General features: G+C 38.4%; 1 protein-coding gene across 1 annotated transcript in view; it reads left to right on the top strand.

Moving 5' to 3' along the window:
• The window catches only part of PREX2 (phosphatidylinositol-3,4,5-trisphosphate dependent Rac exchange factor 2), a 328,672-nt gene that overhangs the window by 173,962 nt on the left and 129,760 nt on the right, over positions 1 to 24,950 (top strand). Inside the window, exons 23-25 of the mRNA XM_058275621.2 lie at positions 4,571 to 4,732; positions 20,778 to 20,997; positions 21,509 to 21,716. Coding sequence (XP_058131604.1) covers positions 4,571 to 4,732; positions 20,778 to 20,997; positions 21,509 to 21,716 — 590 coding nt within the window. The remainder of the gene's footprint in view (positions 1 to 4,570; positions 4,733 to 20,777; positions 20,998 to 21,508; positions 21,717 to 24,950) is intronic.

Consider the following 24,950-nt stretch of genomic DNA (forward strand, 5'->3'; position numbering starts at 1 on the left):
GCATTTTAACTCCTGTTTTTATATGTAGACAGGGATATTCTGCTGGTCCGTATTGAACCTTTAATTCAAGGTCATTTTCTAGTTGCCTCATTAGCTGGTACTTGGTAGTGATTCCCTCGGTGCCAGGGAGGCTCATCCCCAGGTGTCATGTCCCACACTGGGGGGAATGCATTGCATTTACATGCTGAGTTTGGCTTCGAGACTGGCCACATTTGAGTAACATTGAGGCTGTCAGGAGGAAATTCCTAGGCACAGTGCTGCTCTAGGCCTTGTTCTTATTTCAGGCGTATAGCATAGTCACAAGCATAGTCATTAGTATCAGGGCTCACTGTTGGACCCTCATTCCTTCCTGGTCCTTACCGTTGCACCAGGGGGACTGCTGCTGCTCCCCTAGGGACCATGACAGAGCACCCCCGGCCAGGAACCCAGTAGCCCCCCAGCTGTTGTTTTTAATTGTTGCTACTGTGAGTATATCCAAACATTACCATGCACCCTGGACATATGCCCTGTATAACTCCCTGTCAACCATATATCACCTGTCAATAACATCCTATACCAGTATTCCTCCACTGCCATTTTTGAACCACTCTGTGATCCAAAACTTCCTGAAAAGTGAAGCCCAATATAATGTCAGGATCCCTTACTAGTAAAATGGAATATAGCGATGGGTTTAAAGGTTAGATATAGAATATGTATTGATTTGGAAAAATTCTACATCCGATCTTTTTCTTTTCTTTTTTCCTAATTATTGAGCTTTTCTTCACAAGAGCCTTAGATCACAGTAATTCATATATACAATATACAGTACTCCCACACATCCACCGTAAAACCTTTTCCCTTCCACAGTGATATTCTTATAACTTATTCATATCATATTTACTTAAACTGATATACAGACTCTGAGACAATAGCTTTCAAACAAGGTGACATCTGTGCTTACATTGTGGTCCATACTTTAGGCTATACAGTTTTCTAAATTTTTAGTTATCCTATGTTTTACATTATGGTTTACATTATTAGTCTGTCGTCCCCTATATGTTTTTGGTGTTACATTACATGTTTTATATCCATCCTTGTGTACTCTCGTGAAACTCCTCTCTTACCCCCACATTTACCTTGGTTCCATCCATTCAACATCCTTTTTCCCCTCCCCTTGGGGCCCACAGCAACAGCCAATCTCCATTTCCTGAGGAGCCACATCCAGAGATACTTGCAACAGTGTTCAGGGCCTGACTTGCTCAACTGCCCTAATGCCCTGGGAGCCATCCTTTCTCTCGAGAGATACGGTTCCCTCTTTTTTGATGGCATTAGTCCTCCCCAGGATGTGGGTACACCCTCACTCTCACTACTTGGGTCTCTATCCAATGGTACAACCCACCCTGGCAAAATGAGCATTCAGACATTCCCCAGGAGTCCGTCCCGTGTCAGACCATCCCCTCTGAGCATCCTAAACAGGTAACCCTCTTAATTATATTTTGATACGGTTTTCTCAGCATTTTACTCTCAACCAACACCTGATACTCTCCTATGTTCGTGTGTTGCTCCTCCCTCCCCCCAATTTTTTGAGCACTATTACCCCTCCGCCCATCCCCAGCCCCCCTCAAACCCGCAAAGCCCCACCCAAAAGCAACCCCTTGCCTCCATTTTATCTCTTCTTTGTGCTCATACTTACCACCAGCTCATCATAGATTCCACCCCTGCAGACATCGGCTCACATCCTTCCTCCACTCCCCAATTTCCTGTAAGCCTATCTTCTAGTCTCTAGCTCTCTGAGGCATCTTGCTTATTTCATATCATTGAGGTCATGTAGTATTTGTCCTTCAATGCCTGGGTTGCTTCACTCAGCATAAGGTTCTCAAGATTCATCCATGTTATCACATGTGTTTGTAGTGTATTTGTTCTTAAAGCCGAGTAGTATTCCATTGTGTGTATATACCACATTTTATTGATCCACTCATCTGTTGATGGGCATTTGGGTTGATTCCAACTTTTGGTGATAGTGAACAATGCTGCTATGAACATTGGTGTGCATATATTAGTTTGTGTCCTTGTTTTCAGTTCTGCTGGGTATATATCCAGCAGTGGTATTGCTGGGTCATATGGCAAATCTATGGTTAGTTTTTTGAGAAACTGCCAAACTGTCCTCCAGAATGGTTGGATCCTTCTGCATTCCCACCAGCAGTGGATGAGTGTTCCCATTTCTTCACATCCTCTCCAGCATTTGTATTCTTCTGTTTTTTTCATAGCTGCCAATCTTATGGGAGTAAGATGGTATCTCATTGTAGTTTTGATTTGCATTTCCCTGATAGCTAGAGATTTGGAGCATTTTTTCATGTGCTTTTTAGCCATTTCTATTTCTTCTTTGGACCTTGTGGTCTATTAACTTTAATTTTAAAAAAACCATAGTTAAAGAACACTTAGCCATCTGTTATAGCTATCCATTATAAAATGAAAAAAGTAAATGGAACACTTATTCATAAAACAAACAAATAAATAAATGAAATAATGGATACAAAAAAAAAAAAAAGAAAAGAAGGCAACTGAATTGTGCTCCCCTCTCAGCTTTTTTAAAAAAAATGAACTGGCAGCTCATTCAACCTCTTTTTAGTTTTTATTTATTTTCTCCCCATGACTCATTAAACATACAGTCTTCCTTTTTATTGGTCCTGTTTAGAAGCCAGAATTAAAGTAGATGGTACTTTTGTCTAGGAGAGTGTTAGGTACCGACCGTGATGAAGTCTTCACTACACTTGAGTTTGCTATGTCTATTAATTCAGCATCGTGAATACCTTTCAGATGATTTTCATGAGAGGTGGTACTTTTTTTAAGGCACACAATCCTCTGAAGAGTATTTGAAGTAGTGAAACACGTGACAAGATGTCAAATTCTGTTGTCTCATGTTTATCTGATAAGGTCAGTTTCTGAATAGATCTGCAAGCATTTATATACTTCTTGGCTGGGAAGACATCATCATAGGGACATAGGGACATCATCGTTTCCAACAAGATAGGGAGGGAGGGAGTCGTCACCAAATGGAGATAACATATGGGGAGGGAGAAATTACCCTGTGCTTGCTTTTCATGACCTTTCTACAGGGTAAATCAATCAAACTCCCACTGTGTCCTCCACAGGTCTGTGCTTTGGTTATTCTTTCTGCTTTTATATCATCTTAGGATAACTCAGATATAATAAGAAAAATGGGACATTGTTTCCCTACTTTTATTTTTATTTTGAGACATAGCTTCCCTACCTTTATTTCTACACTTCAATTTTTGTTTCAAATGTGTATAGTTAAGAGAGATTTAGCATTTATAACATTAAAAAAATTTAATTGGAGCAATTAATATAGAGCTCCAAATACAATATTTTAAAAAATAATATATATTTTTTATAATCTGAAAGTCAACTTAAAAAAAATCCCATCATTATGATGATATTGTACCACAGTATGTATCAATTGATGTAAAGTATATATCTTCAAATTGCAACCCCCTTTCCAAGTACATTACTATTAGGAGGATCCATCTAAGAGTTTGGGATCCAGTTACTGTAATTATTTTATCTCATTTTCTAGCTATTTCAAGTTCACAAAATTACAGATTTATTTTATATATGACCAATGCAAAAGCTAGTACTGCAAATACCATTTCCATTTTACACATAAAGACAAAAAATTTAAGAAATTTAACCAAAGTCTTACTGCTAATGATAAAGCCAGCTCTAATTTCTAGACCAGTGATTAGACAAAATCACCCTCCATATTCTTCATGACAGAAAAGTGGGGCTGGTAAAGGAGCTCAAATAAACTTCACATCTATCATCTATCATCTATATATCTGAAATCTCACACAATACTGTAAAAACAGGTATGATATGTGTGATCTTTGGACAATCATAAATGCTACATGCAAATATAGCATAAATTCTTAATTCATTGGGAGTTCTCAATGATATATGACACACACAAACATGTATGTACAAAAGCTGTCTTATGAATTGATCAAATAGACAAAAACAATTCACTAATTGAAAACATCATGTGATGCCTTTGTCTGATGATTTTGTCAGATTGAGCTCTGACAATTTGGGTGACATTGATTTGCACCTTAGAAAGATAATTTCTTCCCATTTATTCATTCCATTAGCAAACATTTTTTAGAGGCACATTGTATGCTGGGCTCTTTCTACTACCAAATTGACAAGAAATATAAATAAATGTTCTGAGTAACTCCGACTGAAATTTAGGGAATGTGTTCCCACAGCTGAGTGTATTGACTTATCCAGCAGGGAGTCTTTGAAGTCCACTTGCCTCCCCCAAGCAAGCTTTTACAGCCAGTGGAAAGCAAAACAGCTCAGCCCAAACAGACAAGTCAGTCACTTTGTGCCCGTGATTTACTGAGCATAGAAATCCCAGACTACTAAAAGAGGAGCGCCAAGAAAAGTCACCGTCTATCATCAAATTATGAAAGCTTTATTTGACCAATTTTGAAGCTTTTTAAAAATTGTCTTGTTTCCTTTTGTTTTGTTCCCATTTACATGTATGCCTATGTGTTTGTTTTCATTACTACAGATCCTTGAAGCCCTGGCTAAAAGTGACGATCATTTTGTACAGAACTGCACTAGCCTGAGCTCTTTAAATGAAGTGATCCCTACCGACCTTCAGAGTAAATTCAGCACCATGTGCAGTGAAAAACTTGAGCACATATGTCAGAGAATATCTAGCTATAAAAAGGTAAAGTGCCTTCCATCGCATGGTGACTATTCTCCCTGTGCCTGCTCTTTTGGCTTCTTGCTCCTCCTTGTGGCTTTCTCTGACTTCTGGTTTCTTCTCATAATAAGGCTTCCAGTAATATGGCTTAAGACCCATCCCAATTCAGCTGGACCACACCTTAACTAAGAATACTGTTTTCAAGAGATCCTGTTTATATGGGCTGGTACCCACAGGAATGCAAAGATAAAGGACATGTCTATGTTGGGACATATAATTCAGTATACCACAAGCAGGTTTAAATTTTCTTTTTTCTATTTATATCAGTAGAAGAAGATAAGTTAATTAAAGTACTTCCCACAAAATGAGATTTGTTGCTTAACATTTGGTGCAACCTTACTAGGAAATATTTATTTTGATGTATATGAATATGAGCTAACTGTATATGTTTTGGAATTTTGTTCCAAATAGAGTAAGTGGTAAATAAGCCCACATATGTCTATATATGTCTGTATGAAAACAGGTATGTGAGAATGATTACTTGAGAGACCTCAGGGAAAATGGGGCAATTGGACAAGGGATTATTTTTCCCCCTAAACCTTTCCAATTATATTTAACTTGTTTGATTGAATGTGTATTGCTATTATAAGTTTTTAAAAGTCCTTTCACAGGAAGGGAAAAAGTAATATTCAAGATCACTGCTTACACTTGGAGGTTCTGTGTTAATCTCTCCGTGAACACTGGGCTCAATTCACCTGTTTGTGTTTGGAAAAGATTTCAGGAATATGACTTCCTGGAGTTGAAGGACAAAATGTTCTCCTTTTACTTCTCCTTCCTTTGTAAGATGTGATGGTGCTTTAAAGTAAAATTCAGAAGTTCTAGACAAATGCAAATTAGCGTCATTCTCCTCTGAAGACATCTTAAAAAAGAGAATCATTTAATTTCAGAGATGGGACTATATAAGCTGTGATTTGGGTGCCACGGATTCTGAGTGTAGAACTCATAACTTCTGTATTATCAATTCTCTTTGCTTTTCTTTTTACCTACTTCTCTCCATTCTTCCACACAGCAAAAGGATTTGATGTAGCTTAAAGAAATATACATGAAAAAAGGTAACCAATAAGTTATTTTTTTTTTTATTGGGATTAGGGTATATTAGGTAGGATATTGACTCACTTGCTTCTAAAAGGACCAGATAACACTGACTGAAAACAAGGAAGTATTTCTCACTCATATAAAAGTCCAACCTGATAGGAGTCCATGGGGATATGGCACCTGTGCTTGATGATCTTTTAGGGATTCATAGTCTTGCTTTCTCCCCTAGGATATTGCCCTCTTCTGCAGGGTCAAGGCTGGCCCACCACGCGTGTCTGTTAAAGCCCCTTAGGAGGGGAAAGAGTGGAGAGTCAAGAGTTTCTTACTGAGGACATAACCCAGCTGCTGTTCATATCACTCCTGCTCATATCCTACTCATCAAAGGGCCACATTTAGCGCAAGGGAAACTGGGAAATTTACTCTCAATATAGGGTCTGTGTGCCCAGCTAGAACCTAGGGATTTTATTACTAGGAAGGGTGAATGGATACTTGGGGATAATTAGCAGTGTTTATACAGAGAAAGGCTATATTAGAATAGATGGTCTAGACCACCAGGATAAAAAGGTCACAGGTAAGCAGGTCCAAAATTCCATGTAGTTGCTAACATCGAATGCTCACTTTGGCTTTCAGCTCCCTGGTAGGCAAAATGAAAAGGGAAACAGTCTATTACATGCTTATGAGTACCTGTCTGAAAAATGCATGTTTCTTAAGAGAAACATAGCTTTTCTTGCACGAAGTTTCATGAAAAAATATTCTCTTATGAGAGACTTAATAGAGATGACACTAAAAAAATATCACAGGCCTTGCCCATAAATATATCCCTGCAGAAGAACCCACAGTTCATTTTCTGTCAGATATTTCTTTAATGCTACCTCTGATAAAAGCCAATGACATAAGACGAAAACACCATTTCATGAAAGCAAATTTGTTGAAAGATGGGACAGGAAGAATAGGGAACTACTTTTAGTAATTGCTTACTTTTTATTTAGGCAAAGGGCATTGCATAAGAGTTACTCAGGGAAACGAACTTGGCCCAATGTATAGGGTGTCCACCTACCACATGGGAGGTCCAGGGTTCAAACCCAGGGCCTCCTTGACCCGTGTGGAGCTGGCCCGCACGCAGTGCTGATGCGTGCAAGGCGTGCCATGCCATGCAGCGGTGTCCCCATGTAGGGGAGCCCCACATGCAAGGAGGGAGCCCCACATGCAAGGAGTGCGCCCCGCAAGGAGAGCCACCCTGTGCGAAAAAAGTGCAGCCTGCCCAGGAATGGCACCGCATACATGGAGAGCTGACGCAGCAAGATGACACAACAAAAAGAGATGTAGATTCCCGGTGCCACTGACAAGAATAGAAGACACAGAAGAACACAAAGCGAATGGACACAGAGAACAGATAACTGGGGCCGGGGACGGGGAAGGGGGGCAGAAATATAAATAAATCTTTGCTAAAAAGAAGAGTTACTGAGGAACTCTTGCCCTCCCACACTTAGAACCCACTTGGGACGAAAGGTCAAAATATGTGAGATAATAATGCTGGCTACAAACCAGCTAGAAGGTGCCACCACAAATGACTGAATGCACTGGCACCATACAGCCCTGATCTATATGACGGCGTTCCCTTAAATTTAAGTTTGTGCTACCACATATTGGGCATTTTTGAGATGTTATATAGTTTGTATAATCTCACCAAAACAGTGATATGAGATAGACATACCCATTGTATCAGTGAAGTTACTGAGGCTCAGATTGGTCAAACAATTTGCCCAAAGTCATACAACTGGTGACAACACTGGAATTTGAACTCTCCTCCCTCTTATCCTAAAGCTAGATGTTGCTTGTTTACCTGTGCTTGACATTCTGCTCAAATGTACTAAACAGCTTGGTTCTGATGACAAGGGTGTCAGCAAATGCTCTTATAAGTTGGATGGGTATGTTAGGTGAAGAGGTGGTGAGATGGCACTTACATAAAAGGGAATATCACAATTAAAGGTAAAAATGCAGGAATGAGGATGATGTTTATAACGCAGAATTGGCAAATTCCCAGGATTAGAAGGAGGATTTCATTTAGGTGCAGTTATAAAAGAAAACTGACAAAGTCATGTTTTTGAAGTATTTTGGAATGGCACAATGAGATTTGCTTGTAAGAAAATCTCTTTCTATGGAGAAAGTGTGGGGGAAAGAATTAGTACTCTGAAAGTGGGGAGAGTACTAATTAGTCTAAAACCTGCCGAGAACAAGTTGGTGACTTGGACTGGGGTAGACATACTGGAGATGGAGAAAAAAGGATCAATTCAAGATTTGGGTAGGAGGTAAATATATATATATATACACACACACAGTTTTATAATGACTTTGTTATGGCAGATAAAGAAGGTAACTTTACTTGGTCTAATGCAATTTGATGTAAAATGAGGAGTGTGTATTGTGGGACATTAGAATTAAATGGTGCAGGGCTTTGGTGCGTGTTTTTTTTTCTCCTAAATTTGGGGGATTCTCAAAAATGTCTTCCTGGTGAATGAGAAATGTCTCCTATTTACTCAGGAGTAACTGGGAGTCTGGGAGGCTTTTAAAGCAAAGATGGACTGACTAATGAGCAGTGTTTTATCTGAAAAGAGTAATATTACTCAGTTATGGAAAGATCTTCCCTGTATGTGCCTCAAAATAGGAATGTTTACTGACTCTTATCCTGCTTCTTTGACAAGTTAAAGATTTGCATAAAGTTGCAAGTAGCAGCCTGTGGAATGCTGTCTCATTTGTTTTTATTTTATTAATTTTTTTTATTAGAGAAGTTTTGGATGTACAGAACAATCATGAAAAAATACACTTTGCATTGTTGTGAAACATTTGTTACAATTGACGATAGCACTTTTAAAACACTTGTACTATTTTTTAACAGTAGTAGCTATCAATTAAGAGAGTTTATGTTCTAGCCACTGTGTGAAGCAATTTACTTAAACATCTAATACACAGGCCTGTGAAAGATATCCTATATTATTTTTTGAATTTATTTTCAATAATATTTTATTTTAAAATAATTTAATTTATTTTATTTTATTTATTTTTTATTTAAATTAGAGAAATTGTAGGCTTACAGAAAAATTATGTAAAAACTACAAAATTCCAATATACCCCTCTATTGTTGGCACTTTGGATTAGTGTGGTACCTTTGTTACAATTAATGAAAGATATTTAAATAGTACTATTAACTATCCATCCATAGTTTACATTAGGGGTATTTCTCCCCATATACCACTTTCTTATTAACACCTGTCTTATTGTCATACATCTGTTATAATTCATGAAAGAACTTTCAGTTAATTATACTATTAAATATGGTCTGTCAACTACAGTAGGGTTCACTGGGCTATATATTTTTATGTTTTATCTTTTAGTTCTTGTTGTACTTATATATAGGACCTGAAGTTTCCACTTTTAACCACATTCACATATATAACTCAGTGCTATTAATTACACTCACAATAATGTGCTACCATCACCACCACCCATTTCCAAAGGTTTACAATAAAGCTAAATAGAAATTCTGAACAAATTAAGCATAAACTCCCCTTTCTCTACCCTCAGTCTATATTGTAATCTATATTGTAAATTCTAAACCCTCGAGTTTGCTTATCATAAATAGTTGATATCAGTGAGATTATACAATATTTGTCCATTTGTATCTGGCATAATATCCTCAAGGTTCATCCACATTGTTGCATGCATCAGGACTTCATTCTTTTTTTTATTATTACTCACTTTGCATTCTTCTGTGTCTATTTATTTATTTATACACACCCCCTCCCTTGCGACTTGCTTGCTGTCTGCTCTCTCTGTCCATTCACTGCGTGCTCTTCTGTGTTTTTTTACTTATCTCCCTTTTTTGTTGCGTCACCTTGCTGAGTCTGCTCTCCGTGTTGTCTGTGGGCCAGGCTACACTCTGCAGCATCTGTGGGCTGGGCGGCGCTCCACGGTGTGCAGGCGAACCTGCCTTCACAAGGAGCCCCCCGGGATGCAAACCCAGAGCCTCCCATATGGTAGATGGTAGCTCAACTGGTTGAGCCACAGCCACTTCCCGTGGACTTCATTCCTTTTTACAGTTGAATAATATTCCATAGTCTATATATACCACATTTTGTTTATCCATTCATCAGTCAGTGAACATGAGTTACTTCCATCTTTTGGCAATTGTGAATAATGTCATTATCAACATTGGTGTGCAAATATCTGTCCAAGTCCCTGCTTTCAATTCTGCATATATACATAGTAGTGGGATTGACAGGTCATATGGTAATTCCTGTACTTAGCTTCCTGAGGAATTTCTGTGCTGTTTTCTACAGTGGTTGCACCATTTTACGTTCCTTCCAGCTATGAATGTGTTCCTATTTCTCCACATCCTCTTCAACACTTAAAATTTCCTGTTGTTTTTCTTTAACAGTAGGTATTCTAGTGGGTGTAAAAATGATATTTCATTGTGGTTTTTATTTATTTCCCTAATAACTAGTGATGTTGCACATTTTTTTATTTTATGCACTTTTTAGCCATTTGTATATCTTCCTTGAAGAAATGTCTATTCAAGTTTTTTGCCCATTTATAAATTGGGTTGTTTGTCTTTTTCATGTTGAATTGAAGGATTTCTTTATATATTCTGGATAATAAATCTTTATCAGATATGTGATTTCCATGTATATTCTCCCATTGATTATGTTGTCTTTTCACTTTTGTGACAAAGTCCTTTGAGGATTAAAGTGTTTAATTTTGAGGAGGCCCCATTTATCTGTTTTTCCTTTCATGGCTTGTGCTTTTGGTAGAAAGTCTAAGAAACCATTGCCTAACACAAGATCCTGAAGGTGATTCCCTTTATTTTCTTATAGGAGTTTTATAGTCCTGGCTCTTATATTTAGGGCTTTGATCCATTTTGAGTTAATTTTTGTATATAGTGTGAAATAAGGTTCCTCTTTCATTCTTTTGCATATGGATATCCAGTTCTCCCAGCACCATTTGTTGAAGAGGTTATTCTTTCCCAACTGAGTGCTTTTGACAGCCTTGTCAAAAATCATTTGGCCGTACACGTGAGAGATTATTTCTGAACAGTCATTTCTATTCCATCAGTTGATATATCTATCCTTGTGCCATTTCCATGCTGTTTTGACCACTGTAGCTTTGTAATATGCTTTATTTTTAAAATATCTCTCCCCCCCCCCCATTGTCTGCTCTCTGTGCCCATTCGCTGTGTGTTCTTCTGTGTCCACTTGCATTATCCTGTGGCACTGGGAAACTGCGTCTTTTTTTTTTTTTTCTATTGCATCATCTTGCTGCGTCAGCTCTCCGTGTATATGGCACCACTCTTGGTTGGGCTGTGCTTTTTTCACATGGGGTGGCTCTCCTTGTGGGGCACACTCCTTGCGTGTGGGGCACCTCTACATGGGGATGCCCCTGCGTAGCATGGCAGTCCTTGTGCGCAGCAGCACTGCGCATGGGCCAGCTCACCATACGAGTCAGAAGGCCCTGGGGATCGAACCCTGGACCCTCCATATGGTAGACTGATGCTCTATCAGTTGAGCCGTGTCCACTTCTCTGTAATATGTTTTAAATTCAGGAAGTGTGAGTCCTCCAACATTGCTCTTCTAATCAAGATGTTTTTGGCTGTTTGGACTCCCTTACCCTTTCAAATAAATTTGATAATTGGCTTTTCTATTTCTGCAAAGTAGGCTGTTGAAATTTTTGTTGAGATTGTGTTGAATCTGCAGATCATTTTGGGTAGCATTGACATCTTAACAATATTTAGTCTTCTAATCCATGAACACAGAATGTCCATCCATTTATTTAATTTAGGAATGTTTTATGGTTTTGTGTTTCAGGTCCATTACATCATTTGTTAAATTTATGTCTAGATATTTGATTTTTTTAGTTGCTCTAGTAAACGGAATTTTTTCCCATGATTTCCTCTTCAGCCTGCTCATTATTTGTGTATAGAAACTAATGATTTTTGTGTTTGTCTTGTAACCCACCACTTTGCTGAATCCATTTATTAGTTCTAGTAGCTTTGCTCTAGATTTTTCAGGACTTTCTATATAGGATCATGACATCTACAAATAGTGAAAATTTTACTTCTTCCTTTCCAGTTTGGATGCCTTTTATTTATTTTTCTTGCCCAATTGCTCTGGCTGGAACTTCTAGTATTAGGTTCAGTAGCAGTGGTGACAGCAAGCATCCTTTCCTTGTTCCAGATCTTAGAGAGAAAGCTTTCAGTCTTTCACCATTGAGTATGGTGTTAGCTGTGGATTCTTCTTATATCCCCTTTATCATGTTGAGGAAATTTCCTTTTATTTCCATTTTTTCTAACTTTTATCAAGAGAAGGTGCTGAATTTGGTTAAATGCCTTTTCTGCATCAATGGAGATGATCAATGTTTTTTACCCTTTGTTTTATTAATATGATATATTACATTAATTTTCATATGTAGAACTACCCTTGCATACCTGGGATATAACCCACATGATATGGTGTAAAATTATGTTGACGTGCTGTTGGGTTCTATTTACTAGTATTTTGTTGAGGATTTTTGCATCTGTATTCGTAAGAGAAATTGGTCTAATTGACTTTACTTGTGGTATCTTTATCTGGCTTTGGTATTAGGGTGAAACAGGCCTTAGAGAGTGAGTTAGATACTATTCCCTCCTCTTCAATTTTTTGTAAGAGTTTGAGCAGGATTGATATTAATTCTTCTTGGAATGATTGGTAGAATTCACCTGTGAAGCCATCTGGTACTGGCTTTTCTTTGCTGGGAGGTATTTGATGACTGATTCTGTCTCTTTGTCTCTAATTGGTTTGTTGAGGCATTCTATTTCTTGTATAGTCAGTGTAGGTTGTTTGTGTATTTCTAGGAATTTGTCTGTTTCATCCAGATTATCTAATTTGTTGGTATATGGTTGTTTGTAGTATCCTTTTATGAACCTTTCTATTTCTGTTGGGTCAGTAGTAATTTTAAGTCTCTCTGATTTTATTTGTCTTCCCTCCTTTTTTCTTTGTCAGTCTAGCTAAGGGCTTGTCAATTTTATTGATCTTTTCAACAAACCAACTTTTGGTTTCGTGAATTCTTTCTATTATATTTTATTCTCAATTTCATTTGTTTCTCCTCTAATCTTTTTTTTTTCCTGAGGTGCCAGGGACTGGAGATTGAACCCGGAACCTCATATGTAGGAAGCTGGCACTCAGCTACTGAGCCACAATGGCTTCCCTGAGTTGGGAAGCCATTTGTTTTGCTTTTTGTTTTTTCAGGAGGCACCAGGAACAGAACCTAGGACCTCCCATTTGGGAAGTGGGCACTCAACTGCTTGAGCTACATCTGTTCCTCTCCTCTAATCTTTGATATTTCTTTCCCTTCCTTTGGCATTAGTTCACTCTTCTTTTTCTAATTCCTACAGGTGTACTGTTACATCTTTGAATTTTAGCTCTTTTTTTTTAAAGATTTATTTATTTCTAACACACACAACCCAACCCCCCCCCCCCCAGTGTTTTGCACTTGCTGTCTGCTCCCTGTGTTCCCTGTGTCCATTCACTGTGTGTTCTTCTGTGTCTACTTGTCTTCTCTTTACGCAGCACTGGGAACCAATCCTGGGACCTTCCAGAGTGGGAGAGAGGTGCTCTATCTCTTGCGCCTCCTCAGCTCCCAGGTCTTCTGCGTCTCTTATTGTCTCTCCTCTGTGTTTCTTTTTGTTGCATCGTCTTACTGTACCAGCTCTCCACTTGAACCAGCACTCCGCACAGGCCAGCCTGCCACATGGGCCAGTTTGCCTTTTACAAGGAGGCCCGGGAATTGAACCCTGGACCTCCTATATGGTAGATAGGAGTCCAATCACTTGAGTCACATCTGTTTCCCTCTTCTTTTTTAATGTAAGCATTTAGATCAATAAATTTTCCCATAAGTTTTGATACAATTTGCTCTCGTTTACATTCTCCTGAAGAGATTTACTGATTTCCCTTGCAATTTCTTCTTTGATCTCCTGATTGTTTGAGTGTCTGTTTAACTTACATATATATGTGGTTTTCCAGTTCTCTGCCTTTTACTTATTTCTGTTTTTTTTTTTAATTTTTATTTCTCTCCCTTTCACTCCCCCACTTGTCTGTTCTCTGTGTCCATTTGCTGCGTGTTCTTCTGTGACCACTTCTATCCTTATCAGCGGCACCGGGAATCTGTGTTTCTTTTTGTTGCATCATCTTGTGTCAGCTCTCCGTCTGTGCAGTACCATTCTTGGGCAGGCTGCACTTTCTTTCATGCTGGGCAGCTCTCCTTATGGGGCGCACTCCTTGCACATGGAGTTCCCCTACGTGGGGGACACCCCTGCGTGGCAGGGCACTCCTTGCGTGCATCAGCACTGCGCATGGGCCAGCTCCACACGGGTCAAGGAGGCCCGGGGTTTGAACCTCAGACCTCCCATGTGGTAGGTGGACACCCTATCCATTGGGCCAAGTCAGCTTCCCACTTATTTCTAACTTCATTCAATTATGGTTAGAAAAGATACTTCATATAATTTCAGTCTTTTTATATTTATTGAGACTTGTTTTGTTACCCAACATGTGGTCTATCCTGGAGAACGATCCATGTGCACTTGAGGAGAAACTGTATCCTACTGTTTTGGGATGCAGTGTTCTATACATGTCTTTTAGGTTTAGTTCATTTCTCATATTATTCAAGTTCTGTTTCCTTATTGATCTTCTGTCTAGGTGTTCTATCTACTGATGAGAGTGGTATATTGAAGTCTCCAACTATTTCTGTAGAGATGTCTATTTCTCCCTTCAGTTTTGCCAGTGTTTGCCTCATGTATTTTGGGGTAACCATAGTGGTTAAGTACATACATGTTTATGATTGCTAATTCTTCTTGGTGGAGTGCCCCTTTTATTAGTATATGGTGTCCTTCTTTGTCTCTTATAAAAGTCTATTTTGTCCAATATTAGTGTAGCTTTCCTAATGCTTTTTTAATTACTATTTGCTTGGACTGTCTTTTTCCATCCTTTCACTTTCAGCCTATTGGTGTCTTTGGGTCTAAGGTGAGTAGTTCTAAACAACATATAGTTGGATCATGCTTTTTTATTTATTCTGCCAATCTGTGTCTTTTGACTGGGAAGCTTGTCTTCTTTGTTTTTATTTTTAACTTAGAAACAAAGAAAAACTTTTAGTCACCTAGGACCTAAGTGCTTTAAAAGCTATCCTTTCCATCAGCCCTTCTTGATCGTAAACATATTTAAAATAACTGACTGCCTTCTCACTAGATAGAGAAATAGAGTTATCAAGAGAATATTCTGAGAACCTTTCCTTTCTGAATAGGAATTAGATACCTAAGATAATAGCCCTGGTCATATAAGGTTAGCTGCATTCATGTTTCAAATTGATATAAATGAAACAATTTCCACTTATTTACTCTTCAACTATTTTTAGCAACATATTTTTCTTCCAGATGAAGATTTCACACACCCTGTTTTTTTTGCAAAATAAAATGTATCCATAGAAACCAGAATCTCAGATTCCTGGCTTTACATTATTATGACACTAAAAGTTTTAGGTTTTAAAAATAAGGACCGGTTGATTTGTCGTTTTTCTATAGCCTGGGTGCTGGGCCTGCAGCACAGACCACAGCTGTTTTTTAGCACATGTATGAGAGGAGTTTGGACCTTAATGAAGACCTGAATGACTCATAATCAGGCATTTATTCTTTGTGAGACAGGATGTGTAGGCGACTCAAATGTAAAAATATGCCCCGTTTGGAAGAATGCTTTCTCCCAAAATTTTTCTTAGGACTCTTCTTAATTCTGGATTAATTATTCTGTTTTTGAATAATTCCATAATTGGGTTTATTTTTGGTATATAGGATGCTTCCTCAAATAAAAATGTTTAATGAGCATTCATAGCTTGTTCCTATTTAGACAAAAATGGATAGGAAGTCTTACTTTTGATATTCTACATGGATTGAGAATATAGTGCTGAAAAAGTATGGGCAAAATCCCTCTCCATGTCTCCTCCCAATAGAATAGTCCAATGCAAATCTTTTATTAAAAACTCCATGCTAGTGGGGTTTTTTACGTTTAATTGAAATAAGAAAGTATCTGAAAAATGATAGCTTACCTCTCTATTATTTTTTACTTTTAGTCACATGACTATGATTTTAATTGGATTTAAATATGATCCAATTATTAATGAATTAATAATTTAATTTTTATTGAATTAGTGTCAGTCCATTAAAAACCTGAAGTTCCAGCTCTAAGAATGGATTATTCCTGTCGATATACACAAGTGCCTTAATATCACCTATTTTAAAAAAGAAATACTTTCCTTCACCCCTGTACTCCCTTTTTCCTACTCTTCCATTTCTTTGGTCTCTTCATAGAAAGTCTCATGGAAAATGCTATATCTTTTGTATAACTGCTGCCTATACCTTTTGTCTCACTACTCACTTTCCATTTCCCTCAGCACACTCCAGGTGGGCACCAGTCACCTCCAGGTAAAAGAATTGGCTCTTTTTAAGGTTTCAAATGACCTGTTTCTTGCTAAAGCAAATGTCCTGTTCAGGGTCCTCATGTTATTCCTAGTCTCAGTACGATCTGACACAGTTCTAATTTCTATTTAGCAGTTCTTTATGGCGCTACAGCTTGCCTGGCTTTTGTCCTTCCTCATCGTGGTTCATCCACAATCTCCTGTGCTGGTTTCTCCTTTTCTTTCTGACCTTTTAATTGGTAGAGCACCAGGGCTCGGGTCTTGGCCTTCTCCTTTTCTTGCTCCACTCCCGATCCTCTTGCCTTCTCATTCAGCAACCTGGTCCTTTTGAGTCTAAGCAGTATCTCAGACTTGACATGTTCAAAATCAAACCCTAAATCCCCACCCCTAGGCAATTCACCCATCTGCTGTCTTTTCAATCTCAGATTACAATTTATCCTCCTCCTTGCTAGGAAGAAAACACTTGACTACCTTCTTGACTCTTCATCTTAAGCCGTTCTCTTGACTTTTTGCCTTCAATATGTGCCGCCCTTTCTCACTGCCTCTGTTACTCATGGCTCAGCCACCATCATCCCTTTCCTGGAAGTGGGCTCCCTGCCTCCCACCTTGCCCACCTACAGCCTGTCCTGCAGCAGTTGTGCATATCAGTCACAGTAAAAGCCAAAGTCCTTGGTGGCCCTTGACTCTACCTGGTCTGTGCCCTCCCACCTGCCCCTCCAAACCTGTCTCTTTTGTCCAACCCCCTTGCTCTCTGCTCTTACCACACTGGTTTCTCCACTCCTCCCTTGGGTCTTTTCCTCTGCCAGGAATGCTCCTCTTCGAGATATCTACATTTCTAACCCTCACCTCCTTCAAGACTGTGCTCAGATGTCAGCTTCTGCGTGCAGGCTTCCCCAGCCACCCTGATTACAATGGGCAATCCATTCTACACTTTGCCTGTGACACTCCCAACCCCCTTACCCAGCCCTACTTGTTTATTTATTTACTTTTTGTCATTTGCATTTATTTTTCTTCTAACATTATAGAATTGGCTTTCTTATTACATTTACTCTTTGCTTTCCTCTCATTAGAACGCAATCTCCGGGAGGATAGGAAGCATCGTTTCATTTACTGATGTTTCCCAACAACACTAGAAGGGTGCTGGACACACAGAGGGCCTTCAATACATAATTGTTGAATCAATGAATAAAAGTTGCAGTGGGGGTGGGCTAAGCAGTGCACAAATAGCCCTGCCGCCTAACTCATCCCCCACCCCATCCCCCACCCCCTGTACCTTCCTTTATTGCTATTGCAATTTTTACTTAGGGAAAAGACCTTTTTTCCTTTTCTCTTGAGTTTCTCCAAAGCAGAAGATTAATAAGGCCAGTGTTCCCTTGGCTGTTGCTAAAAAGACAGGCAGGCTCGTGTTTACAGAGCCACTATGGTATAATCATAATGGGTTCTCATGCATCTACCATGGTCAGTATAATTAGTGTGCTTTCCTCTTTTTGTCTGGGAGCACTTTTTTTTAATATACATATGTATTTTTTTTTATTAGAGAAGTTGTAGGTTTACAGAAAAATCATACCAAAAACGAAAACAAAACAACACAAAGTCCCCATATACGCCTTCCCCTTAACACCTTGCATTAGTGTGGCACCTTTGTTATGACTGAGGAAAGACTATTATAATGGTGCTATTAACCATAGTCCATAGCTTATATTAGGGCTCATTGTGCTATGCAGTCCTACGGCATTTTAAAATTAGGAGCACATTTTTGATCCTCAAAATATGTCCAGCTCATTTCTACTGCCCATGACTGTGGGACCCTTCCCAATGCCCCCACCCCACCAGTGCCTCCCCAGGATGGAAGGCATGCTAAATTCTTAATTGTCTTCTCCAAGGCACTGCTTAAAGAGAAGCTTCTCTTCTGACTTTTACTCTTTTTATTTTTATTTATTTAATTCCCCCCCCCCCCCCCCCCCCGTTGTCTGTTCTCTGTGTCTATTTGCTGCGTCTTGTTTCTTTGTCCGCTTCTGTTGTCGTAGTGGCACGGGAAGTGTGGGTGGTGCCATTCCTGGGCAGGCTGCACTTTTCTTCGCGCTGGGCGGCTCTCCTTACGGGCGCACTCCTTATGCATGGGGCTCCCCTACGTGGGGAACACCTCTGCGCGGCACGGTACTCCCTGCGTGCATCAGTGCCTTGCATGGGCCAGCTCCACTCATGGGCCAGCTCCACACGGGTCAAGGAGGCCCGGGGTTTGAACCGCGGACCTCCCATGTGGTAGACGGACGCCCTAACCACTGGGCCAAGTCCGTTTCCCTACTCTTTTTAAAGAGTTCAGGTACATTCAGACCCATGGTTTCTCTCCCCTTCCTGAGTATATAGGGTGGGGAGGGTACTGTTCAGAAGCATTTGTGTTGAAATCCATGTGAGAAAGCTGTGAGAAAGAGGTTGCACTGGCAAGGGGCTCTCTCCTCACTGCAGTAACACTTCATCACATCACCCTGTCCACGTCTTAGCACTTACTTTAATTTCTAATGACTTGTTTTTACCTGTTTCCCGTACTAGAACGTGAACTCCATGAGGGCATGGGCTGTGCCTGTTGAATTTAGCACAGGATCTGGAATAGATGCCTCTGTTTATATACCTTTGAATTGGTTGAAATGACAGAAGGCATGAAAAACTTAACTGCGTAATATGGTGGGCACTATGACATAATAAACTTAATTTCTGGGCCTTTGTGTGTGTCCTGGGAGCCTCGTCTGAAATTTCCCCCATGCAACAACAGTGGAAAAGAACGTCTGACTAGAAGTTTTTGTCTAGCCTTAAATACTAGGTCTAAGCTTTATAAGTCTCCAAGACAGGTTCTATATTAGTAAAGTAAGTGGGAAAATTAGATATTCTGTAAATTCCTTCCTAACTTTTCGTGTTTGGGATATTTTCACTATGTATAATTATCAAATTTTTTAACGATTTTGTTAAGTTTTATGTATTTAAAACCAGTTCCGTTTAGATGCCTACCATGTGCTAGTCTTTTTGGAGCCCACAGCTTCTGACATGTGATTTGAAAACAGTTAAATATTCATGTAAGATAGTTCATACTCTAATGGTTGGCTTCTGTTTATAAGATGTGATTTTTTATATTCTTGAATTTCACATCAAAAATTTAGACAGTTACCTGTGGTTATCTTTATGCTCTATTCTTTTCAGTGTCCAAATGATTACCCTACTATTAGTATAAATAGGTAGGATCAGGGGGATAGTTTTCAAGCAAGAATAATTTAGAGCAAGAACAATACAGAGATTATTTAATTCATAGCTCTTATTTTACTTATTTTATTAAGTATGGGAAAAGACAGTGACTTGCTCAATGTCTTTTCAGCTCCTGGGACCACTGTAACTAGAGCACAGGTCTGCGACTCTTATTCCTTTGCTTTCGAAACTACAGTTCCGTTCAATCCATGAGACACCTACTGATGGTGCACAAGACCAGACACGTTTTACCCTCATAGCACTTACTGTCTACCAAAGGTGATGGGATAAAACAATTATTTATAATTTTTAACAAGGTTTCCAAAAGGGGAGGCTGCGTGCCATAAACTAGCACATAGCCAGGGAGATTTAACTTAGACAGGGCTCAAACAAGGCCCCTGGATGATTTGATAGAACTTCATAGACACATGGGAGTAAGGCTGGCAGTGAGGAGAAGCGCATTCCAGGCTCACTGAATAGGCTGTGCAGAAGTCCAGAGTGAGGAGGTGGTAGGAGAGGGGAACTGAGTGAGGGCCAGAAGGAGCAGAGGGAGCAAGGAGAGAGAGCTTGAGATAGTAATGGAACCCATTGCAAGGGTTTAAGCAGTGGAGTGGCTACACGCGGAGGTCACTGAGACCACCTGAGTATCACTTTATTCTCAACGACCTAAAAACAGGGTCCACACCCGTCTTCAGGCTGATCCTGACCAAGTGCTCAGTGCTGATTAGCAGGAGAGTGGAAAGTGCAGTTCGATCTGCATCAGTCTCCCCATGTCCTGCCAGCCTGGGTCAACAGCTCCACACATTGCTGTCTGACTTATACGTAGACTGATACTTTAAATTGACTTTCTGACTACAATGGGAATAATCCTATCTTCTGCCCTTGACCCAGACAGCCACTCTATTCTGTCACCTTGTCTCGCTTTAAAAACCTAGTTCCTTTCTTGGTGTCGTGCAATGCCGGTTTCTCCTTCATACTCTCTCAGCTACTAGGAGCCTGTGGATTTGAGTCCTAGAACATTCATTTCTTTTATCCACTAACTTGCAATCAGTTTCAAAGGAATTGTTTGTATTTGTGGCATATATTGCTTTGTTTTCTTAAGAATGTTTTGAAATAACAATTTAATCTCTACAAATGACTTGTTCCAGCTGACATGACTTCATTTTCTTTTGATTTCAATCCAGATGATGCAAGTGAATTGTTTGGGTTATTACTATGTTCAGTTCTTTTTATTTTTTCCTTTAATTTACAGTTTTCTCGTGTACTGAAGAATAGAGCCTGGCCCACCTTTAAACAGGCCAAATCTAAAATCTCCCCATTGCACAGCAGTGATTTCTGCCCTACCAACTGCCACGTCAATGTGATGGAAGTTTCATATCCCAAAACATCAACTTCCCTGGGGAGTGCCTTTGGTGTTCAGTTGGACAGTAGGAAGCATAATTCTCATGATAAGGAAAATAAATCTGAGCAAGGTATGTTAGATTTTTAAACTTTATCCAACCATGTGCCATAAGCCATCATAATTACTGCATCCCCGTGATTTGATAGCTTTCTGATGTAAGCAAGTCTGAACTTTTATAAGGAAAGAATTCCTCACTGTAGTCATTTGGGTAATTTGTGCATAAGTATTTATAGACTGACCTTGAGTTTTCCATTTTTATTATTTCTCTTCAAAAGAGAGTGATGGCTCCAGCCCTTATTACATGTGCGATCAGCACAGCGCATCTTGCTGTGAAAAGCCCTAATCTGAAACGGCCCTATTACTTTGAGGAAAATACAGTTGTATCAGCCATCCAGCACCATCAAAGTCGGAAGTGGGATTAAACCATATTCCTAGCTTTTACTTACTATTTCCCGCAAGCAGTTTTCCTGAATTTAAATTCAGCATTTTGTTTTATGTAAGCTTGTGCCTCTAAAATGAATTGGATGGAATTGCTACTCAAAGGTAGTAAACCTTACCGTGGAATGATTTTTACTCCTCAGGGAAACTGAGTCCCATGGTCTACATTCAGCACACAATTACCACCATGGCGGCCCCATCAGGTCTGTCTCTGGGGCAGCAAGATGGGCATGGGCTCCGGTATTTGTTAAAAGAAGAAGACTTAGAAACTCAAGATATCTATCAGAAACTGTTGGGCAAACTTCAGACTGCATTGAAAGAGGTGGAGATGTGTGTTTGTCAAATAGATGAGTAAGTATTTTATACTGCACCTTTTAGTTTGTCGAGTAAAATAACTGTAGAAGGTGTGATGTTTGAAAATTCAATCATTCTCTCTAGTTTTGAACACTAAACTTGAGATTTGCACTGACTGTATAGATCCTCTACATTCTAAAACCTTAAAAATTATAGAAAAGCAGCATAAATATATATAGATATATATTTTAAGTAAACTCTGAATACCAGGGAAGAGAGAGACAAAATTCTATCTGTAGAAAAACACTAAATATCAGTGTAAAAATATTAAATGAAAAAACATGCTTGAAAGTGTAGTGCATATGGGTTTTTCCACGTATCCTTTACAGATCATGGCACAGTGCTTGGTGTATATGCACTCAATAGGTATTTATGAAAAACTTACGATATAGCAAGTACTTAACATACTGGTGAAACGAGTAAATACAAAATGATGTGTCCCTAGGAGCAATCTTTTTTCTTTTTTCTGTTCTGACCAAGCTAATGGCTTACTAAGCAATAACACAAATGGTTGTGCTAATAATTTGAAAGTTTTAACTAAGAGAAGACAGATGCAGTTAATTAGAATTTTTCTAAAGAGGTCAATTTGAATTCTTATTTAAGAAATAAATGATTTGACTATTTTGCAAAATTGCCTGGATGCTTGAGGATGATATGCTACATTATGGCTTGTGAATATTCTTGACATCCAGTCAAAGCAGCTCTATATAGAGCATTGAATTTGGAGTAGAAGCCTGGATTCTAGTCCTGGCTCTAAACCTCAGTTTTCCATCTATAAAACAGGATGAATAGTAATAATCAATTACAAGTCTTTGGTAAAAATTATACAAAATTATATGAAAAGCAGTGTTTGCCATACATTCAAGAGATGGAAATTATTGAATATATCCAAAATTTGTAGAATATGAAAATACTTAGAAACACTGTTTCCCACTTTTTATTATACTTTCTTTACAAGGTTGTAGATTTAAATTGCTATTAAATTTGTATTGTTTATTTCTGATAACACACACACAATCTCATACTTATGTGGATAATTCAGTTTTGACAAGATATTAAAAATTATTCTAAGCCTCTGTTGTAATTAGACATTATATGAATGAAGTCTTAATTGGTATGATCTTTTATTTGTGTTTTTTTGAAATTTAAAGATCACATTCACATTAGATGCATCATCTTTTTAAAATAACCTTAAAATAGTTTCTATTCTGAAAAATTTTAATGAGTAATTTAGAATTATTTATTTACTTTAATTGTCTTTTTTAAAAAAATAATTTAGAATTAAAATTCTGGTTTCCTATGTCAAATATATTAGTTAATATTTCTAATTACTTATACTATTTGGTATATAATACTGTGTGTTCCCTGTTCATGGATGAACAGTTTAGAATGAAGTTGCTACAGGAACAGGCTATTTTTAAATAAATGTATGATACGTTTGAAATATGTTTTAGAATGACCTGGTAACAGAGAAGTTCATATTGGGGGCATTATATTTTGTTTATTTGATCAATGGGATTTTAATATACCTTCTCTTTTTTTCCTGAGACATTTGGAAGTATACAAGGAATCTTGACTAATAAGGCAATAAATAGTGGCACTGAATCATAGATCATAGATCTCTAAGGGATTTTCAGTGAACATATGGACTCATCCCATACTTCCAGTTAAGCAAAGAGATATTATTCCCAATTTTCAGATGAGTCCTTTGGCAATGGAAGGATAATTGATTTTCCTGAGCTAACACTACCTCAGCTTTGCATTGTCTACATTGCCCTACCTGGAAGTTGTTCAAATGTTTGTCTGTCTGTGTTAAATTATGTTTTGTTTTTAAATTTCAGCTAATATATAACTAAGATCTATTTTCAAGAAAAAGATTGGAACCGAAGGGCTCCCTTTACCTGATTCAAAGGGCTTTATTTTTACATCACTAGTTGCAGAAAGGGTTTAAGTTACTTTATTAACAAAAGCTACTCTAAATGATTTTTTCCACTTAATTTTTGCCATTCTATTACTCTAAAAGTCTTACACAACTGTGCATGGTTTATTAGACAAGTGGCATGAAACAAGCAAATGATTTGAGAAACTTTCTGGTCTTCTCTGCATACAGCATGTAATATAATTCTAAATATAACCATTTTCCCATATAATTCAATGTGCAATATAACCACTTTCAAAAAGAACAGTTGTCCAAGTGCCTGGATTTCGCATTGCTCTTTGTATTCAGAGATGCTGCAGTGCATTCAAGCTTGACAAATTATCTAAAAAGCTAGTTACCAAACACTTTTCTCACCATGTAATAGTTATTCTTGGCCAGATATAGATGTCTTTGCAGATTGGAGACACAGACCTCAGGGGTGTTGCTAAGTTTTAAGAGAAATTGCCCCATAACCTCTCATTGCTCTAGCCTTTCTAGAAGCCATTCATTTCCTGGAAATGGCATGGCATTGAGCTTGTCTTATCATGCAGTCTGACTACCCTGTAACATGGACACACCTCTCCAAGTAATAAAATTTCCTTTAGTAGTTAGGAATTTCACTAGCTGTGTTCATAGTAGCATCACATCGAGAGAGGGAACTAGAGACTAATTTGCTGTCAGTAATGCAAAATAAGGTAACAGTATGAATTTAATCAAGGCTTTGAGACTCCTGTTTAACTGAGAACCTAAGCACTTTTACTCTTTAACAGGCTTTTATTCTGGTTAATGACACTTACATGCTAGGAAAAAAGAATTCATGAAAAGTCCAAAGTCTTTGATGGGATTTTAAAATAGAGGTTTTATGTATTCTCACAGAGAAGAAATGGATGAAAAGTATTGAGGGCCAGTGAGGAAGGGGAATTTGAGAAGAACAGACTTCATTTTGCAGGTGCCTGATGCCCAGGTTTGAGTGATTCCATTGGGAACATTTAGTAAGCTGGGAGTTAAATAGTGAGGCTGGTAGAATTTTTTATTTTATTTTTTGAGGTTTCCTGAACATTTTGTTGGTAAATGTACAAAATAGGGCACAGCATCATCAAAATTAACACATACTGTATGGTTTTATGTACCAGACATGGTTATTCCATGCATTCATTGCCTTATACATTGAAACACATCCACTTATATCATTTTCACAGATGCTCTCTGATTTGGGTTATGAAACACTGATGTTAAACAATGGCGTATATCATAGATACCTCAAACTTAAATTTATTTCCAAAACTGAATACTAGATTTCCTCCCACTCAAAT

This window comes from Dasypus novemcinctus, chromosome 14 (assembly GCF_030445035.2).
Source record: "Dasypus novemcinctus isolate mDasNov1 chromosome 14, mDasNov1.1.hap2, whole genome shotgun sequence".
Classification (NCBI taxonomy): domain Eukaryota; kingdom Metazoa; phylum Chordata; class Mammalia; order Cingulata; family Dasypodidae; genus Dasypus; species Dasypus novemcinctus.